Source organism: Charadrius vociferus, unplaced genomic scaffold (assembly GCF_000708025.1).
Source record: "Charadrius vociferus isolate BGI_N301 unplaced genomic scaffold, ASM70802v2 scaffold384, whole genome shotgun sequence".
Taxonomy (NCBI): domain Eukaryota; kingdom Metazoa; phylum Chordata; class Aves; order Charadriiformes; family Charadriidae; genus Charadrius; species Charadrius vociferus.
In genome coordinates, this window is record NW_009648234.1 from 802,537 (window position 1) to 819,964 (window position 17,428).

Sequence of the window (17,428 nt, forward strand, 5' to 3'; positions counted from 1 at the left end):
CTCGCAAAGAGGCGTTCCGTTTTCTGAAATATATTACTGGCGGGGGTACGTGAAGAGTTCTGTTCTTAGCTGCTAGAAGTCAGCGTGGTTTGCCTGGAGGTGCAAGGTGGAGGTTCTGTACTGTGCCGAAATGACTTAGGGCTACGTGCCAGTCTTAGAAAAAAAGTGTTGTCTTCTCAGTCTCACATTTTTAAAGGCAATTGGGCATTTAAGTGTGTGAATAAGCATGAGGCCTGACTGATTTTAATTAAGTGGAATTAAGTGCCCTCACTCTTACAAGAAATCCCACCAGACCCCTGATTATTTTTTGTGTGTGTGTATGTTTTGCTCTTTGCTACAGTACCTACCTGACTTAAGTTCTGGGGTTTCATTTTGAGAGACAATTTAAGGTCTCACTACTTAGTTTTCAAAATGAGAATCATCTTTCCATGTTAATTAGATGCTTTTGGAAATGTCATCTAATGTCTTTTAAACTGGAGGGCTAAAAATGGGAGCAGGAGAACAGTCCATAATGATGTCATCTCTGCATACCAGAAATGAAAGCAAAGAGCAGCGTTTCTACCCAATTCATGGTTTTGGATAAAACAAATCCCAAAGTCAAATATCCAGTCTGCAGAGAAGACAAAATCTAATCTCATTTCATAGCCGTGCTGTTCAAAGCTGGTGTTGAATTTCGAGACTTTAGAGGATTTTTTTTCTTTGGAGAAATACGCTGAACACTTGTTTTCTGGAGCTTTTAATTAAAATTTGTCATGCTGTGATAAATTGCTTTAAAAATGTTACAGACTCTAATCCACATCAGGGGAAGAGAGAAACAGACAGCTTTCCATTTCAGTGGATTATTGGATTAGGAAAGGACACCGATTCCAGTGAGAACAGCTCTGTGATCTGCAGTGGCAGAAAATACCGTAATGTATATGCGGTGGTTGTTGAGAACCTGCGTCTAATAACCTTCACGCTGTGCAGCCCAGTGTACGTTCCACGGATTAACAGTGAGTTAGACTTGTAGTGATAATGGCTCAGATTCGCAGATTTTCTCTCCTTATTTATTTTTAGAATTGTAAATGGAAATAATAAGTTTAAGATGTCTGTAATTTAACTGTAATCTTTTTCATAGTGAAAACATTCCTGACCCATTACTGCTACCTTCTTTCAATTTTTTTCTTTTAATTAAAACCTTCTCTATCTTATATTTACTGCTGCAGACCAAATTATCTAGTGGACCAGGGTGAGCTTTTCCTAGGACTACATCAGAAAGAAAAAGTAAACAAATCATTTGATTTCCTTGATTGCATGGCAGGAGGGGGCTTTCCAAAAGCACAAGAGGTTCACCTAATTCTGCTCCTGTTAACATCAAAGCACCTTTAGGGCAGTTTGGTGGGCACCCCGAGTACACAAGAGTCACGACTGTTTGGAAATAGAGGAGCTTAACAAAAAAAGGTGTGTGCTGCACTGGGCTGGCTGCTCCGCTTTCAGGCTGTCCTTGAAATTCCCGGACGTGTGTGACTGCGTATATTGAACCTGTTTTTCACATGCACGGTCTGCAGGTTTTGTGGTTTGTTTTGGTTTTTTTTAAACGGAGGTGTAAGTCATTCGGCAGCTCTGAAATTCAGCCCCAATACGCATGGTATTAATTGATGTAGTTTTTAATTGTTGGTATTATGAAGGTTTAATGACATGATAAACCTTGGGACATGTTTGCCTTGAATTCAGGAGAATATGGATGTTGTGTAACATGTTTTTGTGAGTGTTTTGAGATCCTGGATGTGATGGTTTAGTTAGAAAACCCACCTCTGCAGACTGAAAATACCTTCTCTTTTTTCTTTCCCCCCCCCTCTTTCTTTTAGTCCTCTGCAATTGAATCAGCAAAAAATACAGCTTTTAAACTGGCTCTGAAAAAAGAGTAGGAGCTACGCTTTGGCAAGGGAGCCTCCATCTCTCTGGGTAAATGACATATGATTCACTAAGTCTGTAAAGCAAGGTGTATAAATTTTTGTGTTTTTTAAAATGTATTAACTGTTGTAAAGTTTGTAAATATCTTTTTAAAATAAATGTAGTTTTTATGAGTGAACCAGTAAAAAAAGAGCATGTAAAAGTCTTTCATACATGAGCTGCTGAAGCACGAGTGGCACTACCTTCCAACAATAAGTTTATTCTTGATTTTTAAGAATGTTGTATTACTGTTTTATCCAGAGTGAGATCAGACAGTGCCTTTGTCCCGGCGTTGTCTGTACATGTGAAACAAATGCTGTCACGTCCAAGTTTTCATTGCAGGGCACAAAGCGGACCCCGTGCTGCTGCGTCCCCGCCTCGGGACTAGAATGTGTTCTCCATTACACATAAGCCAGTGATCTACACATCAGTTATCTCCTACTATTAAATGCAACTTCAGAGTATTTATTCACATAATGCAATCTAAGCAAAGGCCATTTGAAGAGGAATTGATTTTAACATAGCTTTGAAATTTTATTCTGGGTCCATTGTTCCGTTTGGCTTTGTGGGTTTAAATCTTCTTTCCTCTAGCTTCTCCTCCCATCAGACTTTCCTGTAAACACACATCATATACTTCTTTTTAAAGAGAAGAAATAACTTTGATGATGGAATTTTAAAGCCTGGTCAGATGCTAAAGTGGTCTCCACTGGAAGGAGGATTAGAATGGCATAAATCTGACCCAACACGATCTCTCTGCCACCTGCCCATGGCTCTGGTCGTACAGGATAACGTAACCGACACTTATAATGGCCCTTTTCATCCCAAAGTGCGTGACCAACTTTACATCTGTTAATGGGTCCACCACTGCAGCAGTTCTTGGAGCGCAACCCAACAGCTGTCGAACACTACGTTTGACAGCAGTTTAGGGCAAGAAGCACGAACTTGCACAAAGGGTCAGTATGTAGAATGTCTCCGTGAGCTTAAGCAGTTGGCCGAATGACCAGAGACAAGAAAGCTGTGCTTGCAAAACTGCGTCAGGGGTATTATGGAGTGGCACAGTTGCCCTGTTACCATTCTCTATGTATCTTAGTACAGTTCGAATGGAAACCATGTTCCTGTGTCACATCCTGCTGGATCTGGTCTCCTACTTGAATATTTATTTATGTTCTTGCCTCAGAGTTGAAAGCCTGAGGTGTTTGGGATAGATGCACTGTCTGAATATGTTGTTTTTTTCCTTTTTTGTGTCTTAGCTAGGTGTATTTTTGTTTGTGCTCACTACCAGCTTCTCCAGGAAATGATGACGGTAATTTGAAAAGTTTTTCCATGGAGTGCCCCGTTTCCAGCCACCGCCCCTTTCATTGCATAATGTTTCTGTAGCAACTCCAGGAATGTGTTACATTGGAAAAGCTGCGTCTGGAAAGGTTTAATTTGTTTTCAATGTCATTAAGCAGCTAGAAGTAAGAAGGCCGCATACTTCAGACTGTGCTACAGGAGTAAATCATGCGAACTAAGTGTTTGATGCAGAGCCTGAGGAGTCTTTACGCTTATGTGCAAGATCAGCAGCAGTTTCTGAGCAAACCGAAGAATTTCATTTAAGGTGGGGGGCAAAGGGGTGCCTTCAGCTCTGCAAAGAAAGGCCAAGTTGCCCTCAGTAAGACGCATTAAGGACACATTTCAAATATCCTGACAATTATTCTGGTATCTTTTCCTGCCTAATGTAGTCTCTTGCAGTAAATAAAACAACCCATAATCTAAACCTATGAAGTTACTGTTGCTGGCTCTTTGTTCTGCAAGTAGTGCTATTGGGAGCCAAAGTCATGGGCAAAGATTCCATTTTACATTCAGTACAAATAGGATTAAAGATGACCAAGAAAAAAAAAAAAAATTTTTTAGGCAGTTTCTGCATGAAACTCCAATGGGAGTCAGACTCTGACCTGTCTGCACTACTGTTCCTGAGTTTTGGAGCCTTTTTTCGGGCCGGGTTCCTCAGTGAAAGGCTGGAGTACATACTTGAAACTTTTGGTCTTGGCTTAAAAAATGAAGTAGAGATTGAGCGTTCCAACTTTTAGGACAGCTCAGAGACACTTCCCAGAAAGTGGTGACCATCTGGCCTGATCAAGGTGTTGCTATATTAATTCAAGAGCACATTTTTGCTTGAGAGTATTCTTTCTATGGCAGCTAGTTTGTATGTGAGGTCTCCGCTGTCATCGCGTTAGAGCATCTAATGGAAAATCCATTTCCCAGTCTAGGGACCTTGGGAGCAGCAGCTTCCATATGGCTTGATCCTTCAGCTGGCAAAGCGCGCCTTTGAAGTTAAGCATCTGTGAATGCTGCATAGATTTGTATTAAGGTAGAATGTGTTTGACTTTATTTTGGTTTTAATTTAGCGAGTAATGACATTGCTATAACGGCAACATAAGAAGAGTGTAGCCCTGTCCTAGGACTGTAACTGGGGTACTTGAGAATGATGCGGGTAATAAGGGCAGAGGCAGTATTGCCACATGGGAACTAAACTTACGTGCCTCTTCCTCCTCCTCCTCCTCCTCCCCCCCACCTTTTTTCTCTTCCCTCCATGTACATTCCCAGCCTGGACCGGTCCCCTCATTTTCCCATAGTGATAAAAGAAGCAGCGCGCTGCTTACCATGGCTTCCTCCAGATCGCTGAGCCTGGGCGGCCGGTAGGAGCCTGCGCATTCCGTCTTCTCCACTTCCCCTAATTTTTCCATGTCATTTGGGATCTGGATTGGGAAGTGATACAGCCTTCAGGAAAGGAGATTTTTCTGCTAAAGCAACTCTCCCCGCATTCCAGATGAAGGTGAAACTGTTCCACCGCACGATTTAAATTCACCACTTTCCCAGGTGCTGTGCTTGTGCTACGGCAAACCTAAAATGGGGATGGTAGAACTGCTCCTGTGAGGGACTACACAGGAGCATTAGAAAGGATGGGCAAACCACTGCTGGACAGAACCTTCCACACCTGCTTCGTCATTTAATTGCTTACCATCTAATTAGTCACCACATGACAGCTGCCCCTCGCCACACTCTCAGGGGTGTGGGTGAATGTTGTGATGGAACGGCCCATCAGAGCGTCGCCTGAAGTTTAGGGAGAGGGTGAAATCGGGTTCAACCTGGAACTCGAACTTCCACCCCGCTTCAGAGCAGGCTGCCCGAGCGCTCCATCTCTTCTTTATGCAAGGCTGTCAAATGTCACCTTACCCTAATGCCAGTTACTTTCCAATTACTACTTTAAAAAAAAAAGTGTGTTATACATACGTATACCTGTCTGGGGGGGAAGAGACAGCGATACACATACCCAGCAAAGCCCGTGTCACCTCTTTTTCGCTTGCTTCTTTTACAGATAAGGGATCCCAACTAAAGCAACAGGGGTGGATTGGAGTCTAGAATCTACCTCTTGAAACGATTCTACCAGGTTTTCAGCGTTCCTTTTCCCGCCTGGTTGCAGACCGTAAGACCAATGTTGAGCCAAGCAGATTTCCACAGAGAGCACAACCAGGAGGACACTGGCAAAGATCTTCCCGGACTTCTCCATCCTGTGAGAGAATAAAACATCTTTCTGATGATAATGACATTACAGCTCCATTTTTACATCGCAGAATTCTGAAAATGGTACATTTCTGCATCTCCAGTTGTGATCATCTGCACCCCGGTGACATTGTGCCTATATGTGAGCCACAGCTGGATGTGAGCCACAGCTGGATTTGAGCCTTTCAAAGTGTGGATTAGCTCATCATAAAGAGATTTAACGTTTGAAAAATTTGGATGAAGATCTGAATTAGGACTTTTGAACACCCTTTCAAGGTTTGAGGAATGTCTGAACCTCAAAGGTTCCGTGAAAGTCCCTGTTGATATTTGACAGATGTGTTCAGTTTAGCCGGTTTCTGTCCTAATGTCCCTGCTCCTCAAAAAGGGCTCTGTGCAGTCTCTTCTAATGCACATTCCTTCTAATAAGAGCATCTGTGAGCACCGAATAAGTAAATAGGGAATATGGTCTGTTGTTCAAGAGCATACCTGCTTGCTGAGAGAGGTTGCGGAGTAACTCCAGCTCTTCTCTGAAAATGTCCTGCAAGTATGCTCCTCAGCTCGCTTTTTATAGACAACCACCCCAACGCCAAACCTTTCGCAGCAGGTAACTTTATCTGATTCTGTCTCACAGGCTGCAATTTTGTTCTTAAAATTGCTGTAATGCAGCAGAAGTAAAGCGCATAATTGGAACACCCCTGGTGTAGCTATTAAATTCAGCTGTTTTCTCTAAAACCCATAAAAGTAACAGCCTTTCTTTAAGAGGCTGTAAATCTGACATTCAGACCCAGCTGGCTGCTCTCGCCCTGTAGAAAACACACAATCTTTTCTTTCAGTGACTTCTGATTTTTAAGTAAAACTTCTTGGGCGAGTTTGAATTTGCTGAGAGGGGCTTACAGGAGTTGAAACGGGTGAGGAATTCGGCTTAGCCTCTGCCTCTGTCTGTCAGGCATGAAGGAAACAGCCCTTCGGTGCATGAACAAGAGCCTACGACTGCGCAAGTGCAGGGAGCGTTTTGTGTGCTCCTTTCAAAGTCCTCCTCCGTAACGTTTAAATTAAAGTGCCTTCATAGTCTTTGCTCTATAAAAGCCAAAGTAGTATTAAACTGATCAAATGCACAAATATATTAGCTTGTAAACTTGCTTTGCTGTCACGATGGAGTCTCTTTCATAAATAGGACTCCCAGGCACTGCTGCTATTTGGGATTTTTACACGTGTGTGTCTATGTATGCATGATCTTCATTCTTGAGAGTTTATGCACTGCCGTTTTATAAAGGAGCTGATAGCTATTTGCATGCAGGAGTTAAATTCAGTAATTCTGACTACAGAAATCTATTTTTTTTTGTACCCACCTGGCAGCTATTTTCACTTGCTCTGCACTGTTTTATGTGCAATTGAATGTATCATGTTTAGTGCTCTTCAAACATCCTCTCTTCCTGCTCCCATGACCGCTTGGAAATTAATGGATTAAAAGTCATTTAATAAGTAAATAATTTAAGGAGGATTTAGTGACTCTAGCAAGGAGTAATTCTTCCTGCTCTAATACTCCTCCTACTCACGGCGAGAGTAGCCAACGTTTAACTTCAGCTGATAAACTGATCAAGCTGTGAAAATAGTTTGTTTCAGTGGGAGAAATGTTGCGTGGGCACATCGCTTCAGAAGTGAGATTTTCCTGTATCGGTGTTTTAAGGCTCCTTCCTGCCCTGATGAGCTGAGCAAAAAATTAAGGTTACTTAAAGATAAATAGAAGATTTTGTTCATCCTGAGGGATGACGTTTAAAGAGAGGAATAATTGCACCTTTTATTAAGCCACCATTTTAAGCTAAGCCTAATGCCAGCCTGCCCTTAACGCCTCCCAACGGCTAGGTTTGTGCCGGGGTTTCGGTCCCAGCTCTGGAGCAGACCTCGCGCAGCGTGTCGGGCAGGGCACACGCCGGCGTTGTTAGTCTGATCTGCGGTCTGATTTGGGGTCTGGGGGTGCTTCAGCCTGGGCTTGTAGGGCAGGTGCCAGCGTTGGGCACTCAGAATCACAGTGCAGCTGGGTTTTATTGCATGACCTCTTTAGTTTTCAGACACTGGAATACCGTTGATGTAGACTTTTCAGAAGAGCTCCCAGACCTTCAAGGGCACTAGTTTTTCTGTTTTGGGGAGAGAAATCTTAATGTGTGCCAGTGCTGTTAAGGACATACATGGAAGTCTAGGTCTTGTCAGAACCTGGCTTTGTGGATTCCCGTTCCAAGAACCGAGACCTCTCTTTTATCAGAAGGGCTGGGAAAGGGTATCCTAACCTATTGAGTCTCGTAGGCTTTTTAGGCACTGTTCCCAACCCAAACAAGTGTACTGGAGTTGAGAAACCGAAGAAAGAACTAGATTTTTTCCAGTTCTGTTCTCAAGGTGCTCTACAGCACTTAGAGATGTGCTGTATTTGTGTTACTGCTGTTGTGCCAGAGTTTATTACACTGAAATCATGAGCACTTTATAGACCAAAGTCAAGGACAGGTTTTTTTCTGTGTTTTAACACTTCCTTTTTAAGGAAGTTTAGCTGCTTGTGCTGTGCGATGATAATCTCTATTGTGGAAAGAGGGCTTTAAATAGTGCACATACCTATGTAAATTGTGGTTAATGACTTCTGACTCCAACTACGTTATTAAGCAAATATGAAGGGTGGGGGCAAAGAAAAGCTGGAAAGTGGTGCAGATGAATGACAAGTCAGAAAAAAAACATGAAAGTTCTCCAGCTGAATGTACAAGAATCGTTGCAGCAATCCCAACACAAGGTACACTCGTTTTTCTAGCAGGTGAGCTCTATGTTTGAAAGAAAAAGCATATTGCTTTCTGCCATAGTGCAAAGTGCCACTTGAAAGCAAAAATTCTTTTGCTTTCTGCCATAGTGCAAAGTGCCAGTGCAGAAGTAAAGACATCTAAAACTCAGTCTTCTCATAAAATACGTACTCAGGCACGGGTAATTCCTAGTTTGCAGTAAGTAGTCCGTTTGAGAAAGCACTGGTTACATACAAATCCAGGCTAAGGTGACAGTCAAGATCTTGGGAAGGGCAAAACCAACTTTAGCTGTAATAATTTTAAGTTTGTATGCAAGGAGCTATCAAAGTTAAAAGTTGCATTCTCTTCTAACTTGCTGTCCTTCCTGTAGAAGTCAGATAAGATTGAGATTGGTTTTTTAAATTAAGACAACCAAGACACTCTTATATTTCACACTTTTATTAATGCAATTTAAATTAGGCTGGATCCTGCAATTTCTGAATAGGCCACTTTGGGCTATTCATACAGCTTTGTGATAGCAAAGAGGTACCTTAAATTCATCTGTGAATGAATGATGCCACACGCTGTGATTATTCAAAACATAGTGCTTCAGTGAAAGGTCAAATATATTTTATACACAGTGATTATGAAAATAGATTTTTTCCATACAATATTTTACTTCTGCCAGCTACAAAATATGGTAAAGAAAAATAATTCATTTATTTCTCTAGCCCTAGGAATCTTCTTCTACTGCAACATATACATCACTCTCAATGAAAGCGATGAGATGGGAGAAAGGACTCCAAAATCAGGCTGAAATATTTCCCTTGAATCTGTAGGTGTATTTTACCAAGGCTACAGGGTTGTCCTAGAGCCAGATCAAGAGGCCTGGGAATCTCAAAGAGATAAAATCCCAATTCTGAGCCACATGGCTATGAGATTTTGAGTCCTGGAAGTTCATGTCATGTGCCTGAGTCAACCCAACTTGAAAATAAGGGAGAATCCTGCGATTCTCACCCAAACAAATCATATACTGGTCCTGTACTAATCTTTCCGGACTGATGGCAAAGCAGCACTTTTGTAACAACTACTGAGACAAGACTGGAAATCTGCGCTTGCAGAAAACCCACTGAAGTAACTGTGGAACTCAAACCACTGCTAACACTGTCACATGCTGCAAGTTTTAGGATACCTTGGTTCTTAACTTCCAGTAAAAGCTGTATTTCCTTAGATTCAAGGTTAGTTTTAACTTTGGGGTATTTTAAGTAAGCATCTGAGGTAAGAGTTCTTGATGCACCTTTTTTTTTTTTTGGTATAGTTTCTTCATGTGCTTTTTGATTGTGTATAAACTAAATGTTTTATTAGATGAGAACTAGATCGATACTACAGTGGGAACAGCTTATTAAACGAAGTGCACTGCCACTTAGAGAGATGCCGTGAGGCTTTCTGCACTGCAGAAATCACCTAGTTCCCTATTTGCTCACAGGTAAAGCAGTTGTGGAAAGGGCACTTTGCCCTATGTGAGACGCTTTGACAGTCACTTTAAGCAGGCCCAAAGTGGAATACTAAGATCTGGCTGGGAGAAGGATTATGCCCATGCTTTCAAGCTTTCAGCGTACAAGAGTATTTGCATAGTACATGGAGGGGAAACGGGTGCCATTTATTCATATAGTGGAGTAATGACAGGAGGACGGAGTACGTGCTGTGGCCCCAGTGCCTAGCTCTACTTTGGTGACAGTATTGTATTTTCCTATGTACATTTAATTCCCCACAACAAATGAAAAATCTACAGGTACTCCAGTTCGGAGTGGTTAGGACATGTGAAAGCAAGAAAATTTTTCTTACCAGCTGTGATTGATAGTACAATTTCACACTAATTTGGAAAGGACTGAATAAGACATCCAATTTCTGAACAGGGCTGTTTTAGTTATAACTAAATCTGCTGTGTACGCAGATCCCTTCAGTGGAAGCAGCAGCTTCCACTGCACATTTTAGAAGATGATAAAGCTGTTCTATACCTGCATTTAAACTACTACAAGGCAATAGATTACCTATGATGACAGTTAACTACTGGTTTCACCCCAGAAGAAGAGAGTACCTGAAAACATCCTGTGGACATTGTCTAAACCACATCTGTCAATACACTGTGCATGAATGAAGAAACTAACTGTAAATACACTAGTCTAACTGTAAACCTGAACTTTGTTGCTACTAGACATGAATAACATTTTCTATTCATATTGCAGCTACAGATTTAATAAATAGAATTGCATATATTGTGCTTTATAAATTAAAATGCATTCCAAAGTGAGGCAATGCTAAACAATGAATCTATTTAACCCTCCCCCCCAAAACCAGCCACGCATTCTGGTTCAAGAATCAGCCCACTTCCTCGCTCTGTTCACAAAGGTAGAAAGAGTGTCTGTTTCTACCTCTTAAACAAAAGCTCCCTCCCCAAAAAGTGATCAAAGAAGAGTTTACTTAGGCACTGCTGCAAATGTAAGTTGTCTTATAACCATTACTTCTAACTCAACAAGGGGAGGAGGTGAAGAAAGTCACAATAAATGTTTTGATTCCTTCCTCTTCGGCATATTCTCTTCCCTATCTGACGCTCTGAGACATGTGCAAAGGTGTCAGCATCTCTTCAAAGATAGCTCCTTTTACATTAGATCCCCTCAAATTAGCTTCTTGTAGATCACAACCTGATAGGTCACAATTCTAAAGGGTAAAAGAAAAATAAATATTAATTGAAAATGCCCAGAACTCAGTTCAAAAATTTTACCTTAACTACATTTGTACAAACCACATATTCTTCCATAAATTTCAGTGTAAACTTCTAGTCTGTCACTGTAGTTTAGAGTTTTAGTTACTTGTTTTGAGAGAGTAGTTCCTTTTCACAGTAACAGTGAATTTATTTTAAAGTTTAGACTTACACTCTTTATATCAAATTATCTTCCAGGAGTTACTAATGCTTGCTGAACAAAGCTAGAAAGAAGCCGCCTCTCGCAACCTCACCAGACATTCCTTCAGATACTAGTACTTGAGGTGGAACAGCCACGTACACAGCTTGCAACATGAGCTAGTTTGTCTTTCTCATAGAGACAGCAGCGTATCACATGCCACCAGTCAGGTAAGATTCCATCATTATTCTACATATGATGTCCCAGGATCAAAAAAAACCAACCCACAAACCCAGGCAACTGTATTTCTCTTCAGTGATGGCACGATCTCACACTGAGTTAAGTTTAGCAGTATTTCCATGCATTGCTTTTGAGATGATACAAGCCACTCCTGTGGCTTTGAGCTGCTGGCAAATCCAAGACTTTAGACTCGCCTTCCAGACTGAGGCGAGAACGAGATGTGATTCATTATATCATCCATGGCTCACTAAGACTAAACAAAGAAAGCCAATCCCCAAAATTTTATCAGTTGACTAGTTAGTATTCAGAATGAATCATAACTCACTTCCAAATCGGTTCCTGCCAAAGTTGCTCCTCTAAGATTACAGTTTTTTAGTTTTGCATTTTTCAGCGTTGCAACTCTTAGATTAATTCCTGTCATTTGACTGCCTTCCATGTCAACACCTTTCAGGTTAGCACCTAAAACACACAAAGAGTAGTTTTATGAGGAAAAAACATCAGAAACGTGGTAGCTCCAGAATGATGCTTCTTCAGATATGTGTAAATTGATAGAGGTCAAGGTAGAACTTGTGACTACATGGTCATGCCCTCAGTCTGGTATTTGTGGCCTCTTCTCATGAAAACACGGATTGTACAAACACAGCTAAACCTCTCACGTGCCATACAGATTTACAAACATGTGGTTCAGTTTCTACAGAGTACCCAACAGGCAAAAATTTCTTACCTTCCAAATTAGCTTTAAGGCCTGATGGATCTTCAAAATTGCACCCTTTTAGTGACGCTCCTTCTGCGTTGGAACACAGCATCTTTACGCCTTGAAGGTTTGCACACTGATAGAGACAAACACATCAGTGAGATTCATAAAAATGTGAAGATGAACAATACTGAAAATGATCAGAGTATAGTTTTCGTCTCTGTTTCAGAAATGAATCCTATTAAAGCACAACAGCCTTGTTACTGTGAGGAAGTGTAAGAACCTGCTATACTATTACTTCTCTATCATCAGGAATGCAGATAATTTTCACCCACTGCCTTTTTTTTTTAACTTAAGATAGCTTCAAAAAGCTTTTGAAGTGATGTAACTAGAAAAATTGCAGAAAATACTGGAGAACTACATGCTTTACGCTTATCTGCTTGTTCCGATTCCTCTTCCCTTAAAATAACTAAAGGACAGCCCAGACCTTCCAAGATGCAACAATTCTTACATCGAGCACTGATCCAGAGAGGTCAGCTCTTTCAAGATTTGCACAGCACAGGTTGGCATGTGCGAGGTTGCAGCGGCTCAGGTTAGCCATCTTGAAGTTTATGTATCGAAGATCTAGACGTGAAAGATCTGCTCCACTGAAGTTGAGACCCTAAAAACAAAACAATAAACCCCCCAAAATTACAGAAGATGATGTGTAGCTCTGAACACAAAACAGCTAAGACAATCATGTATATGTATATATAAATATATGCAGAGATATAGATACATAGACACACAAGACCATCTATTCTACTACATAAGACTAATGAAATGTAAAGGCAAAGCTATCAAGCATTGTCCTTGGTTATGCTACTGCATTTTGCATTTAAATAAAATGGCTTAACAAATTGCTCCTCTAGCAAACCTGCCTAAAGAAGGAAAGCAGCCCAAGCAGCGTACTTGAATTTCATGTTAAGGTCGCTCTGCCACAACTTGGAATCAAAACTCAATTAAAAAGCAGGAGGGGGAAGCACACATTGTTGGAAGTTCATGTTGTCACATGATGCTGCAGGATATTTCACCACCAGACACCAACACTACAGATCAAGGCTGCATTTCCGCACCTGACACCGCAGCTCAGACTTGGTTGGGGTTGCCAGTAGGAATCGGACAAACTCCTTTCGAGATATGGGAGAATGATCCTCAGCTGGCTGTGAATTCTGTTGAGAGAGTTGTTCAAAAGCTAATACGAACAGGACTAAATTACATATTGCCTGAAAGAACGGAACATGTGCATTCACGTATTAAAGAAAACAAGTTACCTTAATAGCTATTTCTAGATGTTCAATTAGTGAATCGATACCAAAAAACCTGGCTTCTTCCAAAACACCTAACAAAACAAAGCAGTATTTGTTATTTACAGGGAGTCGTTAAACAAGAGAGCACTCTTCTTCCCTTACTGGAGAAGGCAGTGTATAGCCACACCAAGAACGTGCCAAGAAGTTTGGGTTAATCCATCCTTACTATTGGAGGAGCATCGATTCAATCGACTTTCCCTACCTGTTATACCTTTTATACATTTAAGCTACACTAACAAAGATGAATAGATCACTTGTTGAAGTTTAAGGAGTCTCGAAGAAATGCAGTACCAGTATTAGGTTACAGATATCAAATCCAGAATTACAGCCAGATACTAATCCAGTACAGAGCATTTTTAATGCTCTCAAGATTAATAAGTTTAAACAGCGTATCTTCATTAAACCAAGCATGTGGAATTGCAATGCTTGAGAATAAATTCACCAAAGAAAAATCCCAAACATTTAGATGAGCACACAGGAGTCCCACTGACTTTATCATGTTTACCTGAGGGAAAAGTTTAACTTCTAAAGAGTAATAATTTAGGAGATGTCATACAGGTAATACCTACCTAGCAAATTAATGCCATCATTTACAATGAGCTGTCCGTGACGCAAATAGTTCAAAATTGGCTCAAAATACTCTGGACTGCGGTCAATTAGGAATGCTCCTCTATGATCTTGCTTATTTCCCCAAGCATCTGTTTCCACAACATATATATAATTAAATTTGATATATTAATAGAAGAGCATTTGCTTAATTTTCAGATTTTTACTACCAAAGGGTACTGGATTATGAAACTTTCCACTTGAAAGGGTGGTTCTTAGAGAAAAGAAAGGAAAATAAAAGTGAGGGGAAAAAAAAGGGTCACCTTAAAACAAACTCACTCCTGCTATAAATAACTAAAACATTTTATCCCATACATCAGAATTATTGCTAGAATAAAAGCAGTAGTAAGATTTTAGTCTGCCCCTGTTCCCTAAAGGCTGTCTCATGCAGTGTTTGCCCATTGATGCTGTTGACAAAACTGAGCAAGATGCAACAATAAGATGAAAATCTAAAATCAAACAAGCAAAAAAGACCCCAAAATATTAACTATGGATGAAAGTTACATTTTCAGTTTGTAAGATGATAAGCATTACATGGGCAACGGAGAAAAAAAACCCAATTATACATTCTACTATGTTACTTTACGATACTTTTGGTATTTTAACATATGAACAAAAGTCTCAACTTGATACTGCCTTTTGCCTACATTTCAGATTTGTTAGCTTAAAAAATAAAGTTTATTTTGATATACTAACCTTTATCTTTAAACATGTGGGCCAACATACTGTCAGGTTCTTTATTAACCAAAGTGCTCCTAGAAAACAAAGGCAGTGCAACTTTATTTTTACGTGGAATGTTTTCTTCAAGAGGCAAAGTTGCTGGTTGGAGTGTATTTTCTGCCCGTGATGTGTGATATGCACTCCAACAGCTACAACACTGTATTGATTTAATTTCATACAGCGTAATAGCAAAATACATTTCTGACCTGAGATATCGTAAAGGTATTTTAAATACAAAGCACTTAGTTCAATGAAATATTCCAAGGATAAATCCAGGCCTGTTCAGGCTTTTTGCCAGCTTTACTCCATAGGTAAACTTTTTAAGAATTAATTTGTTGCAAAACTGTAGTAACAAATATGAAATACAGAGAAAGTTGCAGAAGTCAAAGACTCCTGCTCCACAGTAAGGTATTTTTCTAGCTCCTTTGCAAGGGCATCTGAAGCCTCACCAACTGAACGTGCACTACCAGCTGCTGTAACTACCTTACTGAAATCAAGTCCTTTAAGAACAAAACCAACTAGTTGCATTTTTTACCTTGTAGTGGTGAAGTATCGGCCTCCAACATTGAGCGTTAACCAGTCTGTGTGTGACCCTGTTAGTTCTTCATGAGGTCTCCCATCAGTCTGAGGATCTACACAGATGAGAAAGACACAGTAATTATTAGAAAAATTGTATTTCTGAATCCTCCGTAGGGTAAGAGGTATCGTCTGAAAACACCAGAAAATAAAATTTTAGATTTACATTAAAGCAAAGCAAAACCTCTTTCCATTAAACAGAAGGTTAAACATATGAATTAGAGACTTACCAATGAATGGTTCCCCTTCACAGACAAACAAAACATCATCATCCCTGAAAGGGGAGGGGGAAGGAGGGAGGAGAAAAAAAAAAGATTAATCATAATTTTTTGTTCATCTAAGTGACAGTAGGAACCACTCCTGATTAGTTTCAAGTAAATGATAATCAGTTGCCATTAGTTAGAACTTCACTATCTGATTTTTATCTTAATTTTGCAGGTTCCAGTGGATTGTGATACAATTGACTTCTCTAGAGATGTTATCTGTATCAACCAGGAAGGGATCACCTGCTGCTCAACGAGTTTAGTTTTACAAAATCGTTGCTTCTCTCCCCACCCTTGGAGTATTCTGTGAAGCCAAAGCAGTGCTAGAGTTTATCTCCCTTTCAAAAAAACCTCATCCGAGTGCTGACTGGAATAGTGGGGTTTTCCTGGTACATACAGTGCACTGTGAGTCAACACAGGAGGATGTTAAAAGGCACAAAATGCAGTTTGTATCAAGTTCCGATTCTTCAGGATAGAAATGCTTTGAAGTTCAAAAGACAGCATTATTTTTCCTTGGGGCATGGAAAGCACCTTTGGGCATGCTGGCTGGCAATGATAAGATCTGTTTCTAAGGAAAGCACTGGTTATTGATTAAGGTCAGAGGATTAATAGGCTAGTAAGTCTCTTAATCCGCATCTGTGATTTGTCTTTTATTGGATAAGCCTTACCTAATCAAAGCGATATCATCAATGAGTCCACCTTTTCCATTGTAAACACTGGTCGCTTTTATTCCAAGCTTATTACTGGCCACAGACAGCAAATCTGATAAAGTCCCATACACTGCCACAACCTGCGGGAGAGAGATGTAGCTATAGGCACTGCGTTCATACAGTCTCCGCCATTTCACACTTATTACCAGTGCTATCAGTATCTTCTTACTCCTGGTTTGAGGTAAAACGGAACCCATTTTCTGTTTTGTAATTTTACTTTGCAGCCAAGCCTCTCTGCATTCCATTCCTCGGCATAAATTACAACTTATCAGGTCTTATCACTCAGAGTGAACAGTTTCTGCACAATATGCTGTTAATTTCAGAAAGTTCAGTTAGAAGACGCTTAGGAAGATATGTGTGGATTTTTACTAAAAAAAAAGGAAACAGACCTACTTTGATATCAGGAACATTGCCGCCTTTAATGGGGTGACCTGCACATCTCTCGCCCAAGACACAACGCACTGAGGTGACAGCAGCAGTGACAGAATGAACATTGGTGCTACAGGAATCTGATGGTCCAATTATTTATTTCTCTGAAGTCTGCTGTTTGTTCTGTTCCAAGTCTCTCCCAAACTTATTTCCCTCTCTAAACCCAAAGATGACACTACCGTCACATTAACTGTCTTCACTCCGGAGACGCGGATGGGAAAAGTCAGAGGTCACGGACAGCATTTAGTCGAACTGCATGGCAGGGCCCTTTCCCAGGCTATTCGTGCACTCTTTGGGCCTAAAAACCTGAACTATTTTCACTCTTCAGACATGACCACGGAGGTTTTAACCAAGCGAGCGGAGTTTAAGCAAGATTATTTACTGACTGCAACAGCGTACATCGGCAGTGTCACTTAGACGTGGCGCAGACCTGACATCCTGCAGGATTTAATTTACATCCTTCCCACCGTTACCTAGGACGTGTGTCGCAGGACCTGAGTCAATACCGACGCCACGAAGGTGACTTTAACTGCGACTCCGATAAGAAGTTCTCGGCTTGTGGCGATTCCCCTCAGCGCTCCCATGCAGAACCGCTGCCCGGCGAGGAACAGCCCGCTCCGCCGCGGGCCGTGCGAGGCTTTGGGGCACCTCAGCGGCACCAGGCCCCAGCAGACACCGCCGAGCCCGGGGAGCGGGCGGCGGGAGCGGCG

At 41.0% G+C, this 17,428-nt stretch overlaps 2 protein-coding genes across 2 annotated transcripts; both read right to left on the reverse strand.

The window, feature by feature from the left end:
- Window positions 1–2,503: 2,503 nt before the first annotated feature.
- Window positions 2,504–5,482, reverse strand: GNRH1 (gonadotropin-releasing hormone 1 (luteinizing-releasing hormone)). Its single transcript, XM_009884124.1, has 3 exons — window positions 5,342–5,482; window positions 4,575–4,670; window positions 2,504–2,545 (listed from the first exon to the last, which is right to left on the reverse strand). The coding sequence occupies exons 1-3, from the start codon at window positions 5,480–5,482 to the stop codon at window positions 2,504–2,506; spliced, it is 279 nt and encodes a 92-aa protein (XP_009882426.1).
- Window positions 5,483–10,516: 5,034 nt separating this feature from the next.
- On the reverse strand, window positions 10,517–17,302 carry KCTD9 (potassium channel tetramerization domain containing 9). Its single transcript, XM_009884153.1, has 12 exons — window positions 17,225–17,302; window positions 16,248–16,369; window positions 15,547–15,590; window positions 15,276–15,372; window positions 14,717–14,775; window positions 13,984–14,112; window positions 13,379–13,446; window positions 13,181–13,276; window positions 12,577–12,726; window positions 12,096–12,201; window positions 11,697–11,830; window positions 10,517–10,949 (listed from the first exon to the last, which is right to left on the reverse strand). The coding sequence occupies exons 1-12, from the start codon at window positions 17,300–17,302 to the stop codon at window positions 10,833–10,835; spliced, it is 1,200 nt and encodes a 399-aa protein (XP_009882455.1). The 3' UTR covers window positions 10,517–10,832.
- Window positions 17,303–17,428: the final 126 nt, after the last annotated feature.